The sequence below is a fragment of the Chanos chanos genome, chromosome 15 (assembly GCF_902362185.1).
Source record: "Chanos chanos chromosome 15, fChaCha1.1, whole genome shotgun sequence".
In the NCBI taxonomy this organism is placed as follows: Eukaryota; Metazoa; Chordata; class Actinopteri; order Gonorynchiformes; family Chanidae; genus Chanos; species Chanos chanos.
This window is the reverse complement of record NC_044509.1, coordinates 3209947-3220562: the sequence shown is the minus strand read 5'-3', so window position 1 is coordinate 3220562 and position 10616 is coordinate 3209947. Positions and strand designations below refer to the sequence as shown.

Genomic DNA, 10616 nt, shown 5'->3' with positions numbered 1-10616 from the left:
AACAACTCAGCCCGCAGGTTCATTCAGTGCTTGCATGTCGATTGGAACAAACGCCAACAGGTAGCTTGCTTTGTAAAGCCATAGCATTCATCTCAGTTTAGCAAAGCGCACAAGACTGAATGACTGTTTATCGGACCATAAGCCTAAAGTACTTGACTCTGTTAGTACAACACTAGATGTGACTAATTACGCAATATGCACAATAGATACCGTCGAAAATGACGTTGGGAGATAATGTTTCTTTCATAACGAGCATACCACATATCTGCTGGGGCACTTCATTTTCAGTGACCAAATTTCTTATTAAAACAACAAACTTGACTCTTTGGTCTTATGTCAGCTGTGCGGAATGGTTCTGTCTAAACTAACCAATGAGGTGACTCGGTCAGATCTGGGATATCGGCCAATAAAAATCATTCAAACATACTGCGAGGTCTCATGCCAGTTTAATGTTTGATATTGAAGTTCGATGAAAATTGTTTGTCCTTGAGGTAGGAAAGCCGAATTAAAACAGCAGAACAAATGTCTGGTCAGGTGATATTTCCATGACTTGAAGCAGACTGATTCTGGTGCATTTGCTAAGCTAAATATTAAGCTAAATTAAACAGCCTTCATACAGTACAGCGTCTGTCTGGAAAGTTAGCAGCACTGATTAGTACAGCTGCTAAACCCACAGATAACTGATAAAAAGACTTCTAGAGCAGCATTTCATGTCCACATTTTGGCATGAACTTTTCTATCAACTGACATCTTCATTCATCAAAAATATGCTTTATTTTGTCCAAAAAGCCCCCCAAAAAGACTGGTTATTATATATTACACAATATGGCTCAAGATATATGCATTCCATAATCTAATGACATGAACTGTTTGGTAGAAAATCACTGCTGATGTAGGCTTCCGGAATGATAGTGTAACTATGGAAACAGACACAGACTTCCTACAGTATGTCTGCTGCGTTATTGCGTTTCTTCATATTTATTTCCGGCCGAGATCATCCATCATTTAAAAAAAAAAATAAGCATCTCTAACATTATATACAAGAAAATATTCATAATCTTCTATTCAATTTCAGCCACAATGACCTTCACAGGGTGATGATGAAAGTCAGCTCATCCCTGCAAATTACAACTCCGTACACTTCAGTCTAAAAACGACTGATAAACAATATCAAAGGTTTCTTAAGCCTCTTCAAGACTTGACACACAGCTTCACTGAATCCTGGAAAACAGCCGTGTTCTCATTTTAAAGGGAGATGTACACCCCTCTGGCTGCCTCTACCCACAGTTCACAGTACATCTCTAGTTTGCGGGTGTGTGACATTAAGGATCTCATTAGCATTCATGACTCTGATCACACATAATAAAAAAACTAAATCCCGTCGTCTTCTTCATCTGCCTCTTTCTCTGACGGCTCGACCACTTTTAAGCACTGGTCGGCGAACTCCACAAACAGAGGCTCCTGCATGGCCGTCTTCATGGCCTGGGCTTTGTCCTCCGCCGTGTCCACGGACGCCAGGAGCTGCCGCAGGTGAGGGTTTCTCAATAAGCCTTTAAGGGCTTCAGACTCACCTGCACACACACAAACCAGACAATGCTCCAGAGTCAGAGAGACCTCACAAAAGGCACTATTTCCGCTACGCTCTAGTCGTCACGCGAATAGAAGTTACGCTTGTAAAATGTTCGGGGATTTGACGGTATACTGACCTGATGAAGTCTGTTATGCAGTCACCTGATGCAAGACATTTTTTAGGAGTAGGACATTCTTTTTTAAAGTTGGATAAGAGACTGTTTTTTGAAATCATTTTAGAGATGTCAGATGATTATGAAGCTTTGTCTTTTTCATAAGACCAATAAAAACGGCATCCTCATAAACATGCACACATCCGTTAAGGCTGAAATTAGTCTCAACATGGGCTCCGCATTCAAGCCAATTCAGATCTTCTAAAACTGCTCATATTAATGTGGCTTTTTAAATATGGTATTCAGGCCTGAATGTACAGTGTTCAATAAACACTGACAAGAGCAGTCTCTTTGACTACGGAGTTATTCCTAAAAGTCCTACTCAATGAAACGAGAAAGCATATATTTCAACAGAAACACTGCTCTATATGCATCTGTGCCTTACCTAGCTGCTGCAGTCTCTCCAGCGGCACTTTATCCGAGTGCTCATTCTCATCCAGTAAGTCATCAACAGTCCAAGGCTCATTCGCTGAAATAACAGGTTATAAAGTCAGTGTGTTTCAGATAAGTGTGGCAACTTAAGGCTGAAAACGGGAGAAAATGTTGTGTATTACAGACAAACTCACCGGCGCTCGGAGATGCACTTTGACACGGTACGGGGGCCGGGAGTGCAGTCTCTTTCAGCGGCTGGCAAGCGTCTGTGTGAATAAAAGACAAAGGTACCGTAAAGACCTGTTGTTCGAAACAGTTGTTTTGTTTTAGTCATTTTTATATATTTGTTTGTTTCGCTGTTCTGTTGAAAAAAATTTTTAAATAAAACGACCGGTCACTTACCGGTGCCTCTGTGATTCTTGTAGCAGCCTAACGAACAGCTGTGAAGGAAAGAGATGTTAATTCCTAAACACAGCATAAGTGACAGTAACAGTTAGCCAACTAATTCACATTTTTGACAAAAATGTATAGAAAGGACAAGTCAGTCAACATAAGCCTCAACTTGGCATCAATCTGGGCGAGTTATATCTTTATTTGCTTTTTTAAGATTTAGGTATACGATTGTACGTAAGTGAAATGACCACATCAAAGCACTTACTATCTAGTTCTGCATACAGGACATCGGTATTTCGGTACCTGCTCACTACACACTCCGCAAAGCTGCATTATTTTACTTTAAAAGAAAAAGACTTCGGACTACCAAATACGTACAACAATAATATTGAATCGACAGCTATAGCCAACTATGTGGATTCTTCAAACCCTAAACATTTGATGTCTCCCTCGCTGCTCGCTCGCACGACACGTGGATTCTTCTGTCTCTGAGAAAGTCTGTGCGCGGCCGTAATGTAAAGTATGTATCGCCATCTACTGGGCTGGATGTATATGTGGATAATTCATGATAGACATTTGAGTGTAACGTACGTCGAACTAACGAATCGTATCCAACTCACAAATTTGGGGCCACCCATAGAGGTCGTATGCGGCCAGTACAGAATCCTCTACAGAGGGGATTTTCTGCTGTTAAACAGACCGACACAAAATCTGACCAATACAGCAATCAGCATACCACCAGAGGAGCAATCATTTCACACTGTAAAGAATGTATTTTAAATTTTACAGTAATGTGGATTATAATAATATCAGATTTAATGTTACGGAAATTTTTGAACGTATATATTGCAAATAAATATTCTGGTATTATGCAAAAAGAGTTAAGATTCTTCATGTTTTCATGGCTTATGACCTTTTTCAAAGGCGAAAAAATATTCAGGACAACATTATGGGGGTGAACGAGGTCCAGTGAACCCCACGTCTCTGTTTATGTTTACGATACATAGGCTGTAATTTAGATACCCGTGAACCACAATATCAACACCACAAATAGTTTACGTCAATCAGGATGCGTCTCAGTTTCAGGCTCGGTATTCAGGCGCGGTTAGAGAGATCAGCGTCTGTGCAGGGCCAGTACTTCGACAGCTCTCGTGCCTGATACCCGAGTGGTTCACGTTACTAGAGGACCCGAGGAGTCAGAGACTTACGAGTCACGTTTAAAAAAAACAAGTTTGATGCATAAACGTGGTGTTACAGAATTCCCATTAAAAACATTACGCTAAATCGCTTATTAAGGTGTACTTCCTGTTCCTTTAGTCAGTATTGGTTCCAGTGCTTTTCGTGCTTTCCTACATAACGGTGCCTTAATTTTAAATTTGCGGACAAGTTGTGGATTTTAATCACATATGACCAGTTAAGTCTGTGAATCAAGTTTTCCTAACTAGATCAAGGCGCATTCTGTAGGTAATACATTTGAAGCCTTTTATTCTACATATTGTATAGGATATATATGGAGACAGTTGTTCCATCATTTACTCACGTGACACATGGACTCTAATGTACATTTCATTTCTCACTGGGTCGGACTCATCGGCACAATGACCTGCAAGATTGCGAATCTAAGGGTAAACAACGCCCCGCCCACCGACGTATCTGATGCATATGGCTTTTTGCGTGATGTACATATACAACTTTGCAACTACGGTAGTTTTACCTGTTCAGAAATCTGTTACCGACATTTAATCCGATTCGTCAGTGAGACAGAAAGACATTAATCTTAAAAAAAAATTAGAAGAATAAATCAAAAATCCATTGTAATAAAATACTGCCATTTCAAATGTGATTTTAAGAAAAGACCAGATCATGAATAAAATGACAAATGTTTTATTTAAAATCAGACCATTACAACATTTTTTTATTCGTGAATTAAATCATTTTTAAAACATGACACCATGTACAGTACATTTATATGGATACTTCCAGGAGCCAACACCCAAACCAAACACGCTATACTTGCACATAGCTGCAACGAGAGACTATACAGATCTAGTTACAGCGGCGATATGTGGAATACGTGACAAGTGAGTGCTGTACTCTCGTGACAGCGTTCAGGGTGTATGCCCTCGAGGACAGTCGCTGACACCGAATTCCACTTTTGGTAGGTCAGGAAAGGCAAACGAACATTTGGACCACACGACATTGTTCACATCATCTCCAGTCTGTGCTTTGGCTCTGCAAGAACAAAACAACACGGGTGCATTAAAAACGAGAAATCAATTAAGAGGTGATTTCGCAATCATGTGCAACATCTAGATAGTCAACAAAGGACGGAATTGCTTGAACAGACGATGTTAAGAAGCATAAAATTTCGATTAAAAAACTGTTTTGCATTACCGTACGGAAAATGGCAGCTGTTACACAATACAGAGGAAGGACTTGCCTCGGCATGTCGCAGCACCAAACAGTTTCTTACAAATGCATCATTTTCCGGTGATACCCTCATATTTTCTGTACACAAAGTTACATCTTACCGAAATTCATCTTTCACGATGAAGAACTTTTGGTCCTCCTGCGTTTCAACTCGCTGTTGTGGTATTTTTCAGCAATCTTCCTCTCGTGCCCAGCTGGGCAATGGCGGTTGGTGTTCAACCCAATTTCTCTCTTAGTTCTGCCTTTTCCACCGTTATGACAAGAGTATTCTATTAGGTTATAGTAATCATATTGGTCATATGTCGCTTCCTCAAAAGAGACCAAACGCTCGATGTCAGTTGCCATCTTTTCAACAGAAAAATATGCAACAGGCTTTTCCAACAGCTCCTCTAGAAATCTCGCTGCCTCTGTGTATAAACAACTGATGATGTCACTCTGTTTTTATAAACACGAAAGTCACATGGTCAAAAAATACCGTTATGTGATTGGCTAAAAAACCCCAACAGTTACAGTCAGTTAGACGTTGGGTATAACTTCATTCAACAGCCAATCGCTTTGTAATATGTGAAAAATCGTTACCCCCTCCCATTTCTCACTGATTTCTTACGTAACACAACATAACAAAGATTAATCCAAAATTGGCAAAAGCTGACAGAGGGGGAAATGAAACCAAGTCAAGGAATCAGTTGGAATACTCCAGCGTTTATCCAGTGAAGCTGTTTGAAACTTGTTTGTTGTTGTTGCTGTTGTTGTTGTTGCTGTTGTAGGTTTAATTTTTTTTGGGGGGGGGGGGGGGGGGGGGGGGGGGGGGGGGGGGGGGGGGGGGGGGGGGGGGGGGGGGGGGGGGGGACCTTTTGTTCTTGAACCTTTTTTGTAATGTTTCTGTTTCTTCTTGTTCTTTTAATGCATTTCTTTTCATCATTATTTTTTCTATTAGGACTGTCAGGGGAGGAAAAGCAATATGTTATACAGCTACTAACACTGACAGGCGACAGCCCTTATACTGTATGTTAACCAATGCTAAGGCGCCAAGGTGACGCTGTGATCCAGAGACATTCATTAATCTAGTTTGTTGACTCCTTGGTGCATTTTTCCATTGTATTGAACTTCCCACAAAACCTGTTGTGACCTGACTTTGAGAAAGTGCAATGTGTAAATATGGGACAAACGCATATGTGACTCTCTTACGACAAGCTGTCTGCGGGCAGATTAAAAGAATCAGTGAAGGCAAACAAGGCCAGCAGGTCGGTCCTCTCAGTGGTACAGATGTCTGCTCGGTTTAGCTGTCGCAGGACAAAGAGTAGAGCCTTAACATGAGGCCAATATTATCCCAAACCAAAATTCCAGACCTTCTTCGACTAAACAATCAGAGGACATTGCCTCAGCTGTTCCAGAAGCTCCGCGTCAGTTGACCTGTCACAGGCATTGGTATGTTGCTGACGACATTTCATGATGAAGTGCACCTTACCTGTTCCTTTCTGGAAAACTGCTGTGCGCCAGCGGTTGACTGACAGGTGCATTGACAATCTTGCGTCTGAGGTCCACCTCACTGGGCTGCATCTCCACGGCCAATGTGAAGAGAATAGAATAAAGGAGCAGGTAGAGTCCCTCCCTCATCTCCTGCATGGTTGTGGCTCATCTGTTCGAGCATGAGTGTCTGGCTTGAATGTGACTACTTTCTTCTTATGTGTGCCCCCCCTCCCTCCCTGTCATCTCTCTCTTTACCGTCGTCCTGATGGCTGCTGCGACTTCGTGGCTTCCTGCGCTGCTGTGGCTGTGTCGTCCACCCCAACTGAGCCCCATGCTGTCTTGTCATTCTTTATACTGTCTACTAGTTGAGTTTTCATTTTCATTATCACTGTGTTGTTTGTAATTTGCCCACTGGGTTGGCACCTTTTGCACACCTGGCTGGTCTAGAAGGGGTCTGCTCTCTCTGTGGTCCTTCTCAAGATTTCTCCTATTTTTCCCTAGCATCTGGGTTTTTTGAGGAGTTTTTTCTTGCCTGCTATGAGGATCAAGTCAGGGGGTGCCACCCTGCTCTGTTTGTTGTAATCCTGTGGGCATGTAAAGCCCTTTGAGACTGTAAACAGTGATACTGGGCTTTAAATAAGCTTAAACTAGAAACTTGGTAATATTTGGAAAGAAAAAGAGACCTGGATTTACATGAAGTGTTTCTACTGCAAGTGATTTCTCTATGTCGATTTTTATACTGTGACAATTTTTAAAATCCTGTCACCAATTTGAGGAAAGTCTAAAAATATGGTTGGAAAAAGAGACTGTATGTACTGTATGTTCTTACCGACTCTCCTCAGAGGATGCATACATACAGATATACTTTGCATGAAAGTCATCATCGTTTTAATTTATCTTTATTCTCACTGACTTTTGAGCTATGCTCCCGCAAAGTAATATTTCTAATATTTCAGCTGTTCTAGGTAAGACTTGATTCAGACTCGTGACCAAAGACTTGTGACTTGACTCACACGTTCCTCACGGGATTTCAGACTTGATTCAGACTCAAACTCAAAGACCTGAGGACATCTCTGTTACACTCAGATAAAATGAGAGAGGACACAGGATTGGTAGCTGCTATTACCTTGCCAAAGAGACATCATTCAACTCTGTAAAACTTTTGTAGTATTTAGGAACACATTACAGGTACACTATTAAGACAGAGATAGTGGTGGATAGTGAGCAATGGAAGGATGGAAGGTTCTGAAGAAGGCTGTGGTTCAGTGGCTCTTTCAAATGTAAAATGCAACGCATAAGAACAGGGCCTGTGTTCCAAACACAACATGAGTTTCCTGAAAAGTTTCCTGAAATTGAAAGAACGTTTTTACTCACAAAAGTATCTTATTGTGTGTGTGCCATGCTCCCAAAAAGTACAAATCTGTCCTTTTTTAGAAAGGTGTAAATGTTTCTTTATTAGTTTATGTAATGTATAAATATACTCAGATGTGCAAGAGTTTGAACGCAAGCTGTGAAATAATGGTAAAAAAAAAAGAGGTTTTAGGTTTGACCTGGTTGTGTGAGAGAGTCACACACACCCACACACACACACACAAACACAAACACACCAGGCAAGGTGCTACTGACAGCAGAGACATTCACACACAGCTGAGACACAGACATGATGGAGGACACTAACATTAATGTGGATACTGTTTTGGAAAGCAGACCCCCAGTCTCTGCTTACCAGACTGAACTCAGAGCTGAGCAGAAAGCAGATGCAGCACATGCTCTGTGGTGATGAGACTGTGTCAGAAATATGGGGGCCCAACCTCAGCCAACTAACCCTGAGCAGTGAGACATTACTGGCCGGGAAGAGCGGTCCTCACGGTTCATGAAGGTCATCTGCCAAAGGGTTCCAGGTTAGTAATACTCTCAGCTATGTGTGACACAGTTGGAGAGAAAATGCATGAGGTGCATTAAGTTGCGAGATGTGGGCAGTGAGCCAGAGAACCAGTGTGGCGGCTTTGTCTAAGTGCACAGTTGAATGAGCTCTATTGAATGAACTGCAGAACATGCATCAAAGAGAGAGAGAGAGAGAAACAACCCTGTAAAGCTTTCAGTGCTCAGCACGGTGCCTGCAGGACTCCTGACAGAGGTTAACATGCAGACGTGTTCACACTAAATGGTAGTAGGTGTTTACTGGTAGCGAGCTAAATTTTCAGATTTGTGACGATGGCTAAACTAAGTCTTACAGAGGAAATGGTTGTGCACCGTGTGTCTGTCTTTTCACGGCACTGCATTCCTGATGTTCTGTTTTCTGATAACGGGCCTCAGTTCTCCAGCCACCAGTTTGCATACGTTGCAGCGGACTCTGGTTTCCAGTATATTTCCAGTAACTCCAAAAGGCAATGGTGAGGCAGAACATTATGTCCAGATCATAAAACATCTGCTCATCAAAGCTAAAGATCCTTAACTCGCACTTTTGATGTGCAGGACAACACCTCTGGCCAATGGCTGCAGCCCTGTCCGGCTCCTGAAGGGACAGAGGCTACACACACCAGTGCCTCAGCATCACTCACTTCCTGTACCAGAACTCCCTCACCACGCTCCATTGGCTGTGAAAGAAAAGGGGAGGAGGCAGCAGCTTAGAACAGAGGACCCTGCAAAACTTGTCAGTCAGCAGGACAGAAAGTATGGATCTCACACACACACACACACTTGATACTGTGGTATCAAACCATTCTGCACTGCAAGAATACTGAGGTGTCCCTCAAGGCATGGTCATACAGAGAAGACATCATCTTGTTCCCAATACGAATCATGGCAGCAGGAGTTGGGCTTTCTATGGCACTTGATGAGTCAACATCTCACCGGACCCCAGGCCAGCCGAATTATAGTTTGGCTGTCAGTGAACGTGTGTGAGTGAGACAGATTGAATGTGTCATAAAATATGAACATGATGTCATGGAAAGTATCCAAACACCACTGACATTAACAGGAAATGGTGCTGGATTCATTAAGGCTGCCATAGCCCTGTTAAATCAACCTCAAACCTCAACCCTGTTAACCACAAACTACAGGACACGAGTGAGACGAACACAAAATATGTCTTGCCTCAAAGAGCCACTGTTTCTCCTCTGTATTCACGGCAGGGGAGTTCACTCTCAGGTCCTGGCTCCAGACAGACCTTTACTGGCAGCAGTTCATTTTTGTTCTTCACAGCGAAAACAAGCCACATTTATGCATACAGATAACAGTGTGTAAACCAGTAGTAACCGTGTAATAACGTAATTACAAGTGTAATAAAATTGTGATGGAGCAGTAATTAAACATAGAAAAACATACTCGTTTCATGGATGATGTACTGAATGAATATGGCTGAACAGAACAGAACAGGTCTGACACAGGAAACTGGTCTGGGATGATTTAATCCGACAGAGGAGAAAGGTCCGGTATCTTTTTTTGTCTGGTCTAGTTTTTTTTTTTGTTTTGGGTTTTTTTTTTTTTTGTTTTTTTGGTCTAGTGTTGTTTTTTGTCTCTTTTCACTGTGGTGAAGAACCAGTACAACTGAGGACACATGTAACTGGATGTCCTCATTAATGTTTATATTTGTACTGATGACATCATGTCCTGCAGTCTCTAACACCACTTTGCATGTCCACTTGTCCAAAGTTCATTTGTTACATGTGTTAATGAACATTGGCAAGCCCATACTGTAATTTATGATTTTTCATTTTATTAGTCTCCTTTACAGATGAGTGTAATAGCTCCCACTATATAATTAATTAAAAAAACAAGTTAGAAACATAAAAACAAGCGTAAACACTTCAACACGACCTCAGAGGTTGGGACCTGCCTTTAAAGAGCATCCAAACACAATTTTCCCTCATCTGTGAGCTCTCCAAACACAGTTTAGTCCATTCACTCCTGTCAGGAGACTGCCTGCTTTGAACCTGTTGAAACCACACCTGTACATGAATCTATAAAGATAAGGATAAGGATGTTTTTACTGTCATTCCTGAACACGTTGTACACCAAAGGCGACAAAATGACCCTCTCAGGTCCTGGTCCAAGTAACAACAACAATAAAATCAAGAAGAAAGCACACAATACAAACAGGTAAATAAATATATAAATATAAGTATAATGTGAGGACAGGAATAAGACTGTAAAAACCTGAAAGATAAACATGGTGGCCAAGTGGGCCCAAATAGCCGCAATGCCCTG

The 10616-nt window shown here is 41.7% G+C and overlaps 1 protein-coding gene across 2 annotated transcripts; it reads right to left on the bottom strand.

Annotated features, from left to right (window-relative positions):
- Positions 1-836: 836 nt before the first annotated feature.
- znhit3 (zinc finger, HIT-type containing 3) lies at positions 837-2942 on the bottom strand. 2 transcript variants are annotated; one of them, XM_030792565.1, is made up of 5 exons: positions 2773-2942; positions 2517-2554; positions 2309-2380; positions 2128-2211; positions 837-1571 (listed from the first exon to the last, which is right to left on the bottom strand). In XM_030792565.1, exons 1-5 carry the CDS (start codon positions 2838-2840, stop codon positions 1372-1374), a joined length of 462 nt encoding a protein of 153 aa, XP_030648425.1. In that variant the 5' UTR covers positions 2841-2942; the 3' UTR covers positions 837-1371. The 2 variants fall into 2 exon arrangements, with proteins under 2 accessions (XP_030648425.1, XP_030648426.1); XM_030792566.1 differs by lacking the exons at positions 2128-2211; positions 2309-2380 and having other exon boundaries at positions 2523-2554.
- Positions 2943-10616: the final 7674 nt, after the last annotated feature.

Excerpts from the sequence above, each read along its gene's own strand:
- znhit3 (XM_030792565.1), bottom strand. The coding sequence starts at position 2,840 with ATGCAGCTTTGCGGAGTGTGTAGTGAGCAGGTACCGAAATACCGATGT. Across the intron at positions 2,555-2,772 it reads CCTGTATGCAGAACTAGATA|CTGTTCGTTAGGCTGCTACA; the intron begins GTAAGTGCTTTG and ends TTTCCTTCACAG. Across the intron at positions 2,381-2,516 it reads CAAGAATCACAGAGGCACCG|ACGCTTGCCAGCCGCTGAAA; the intron begins GTAAGTGACCGG and ends TTATTCACACAG.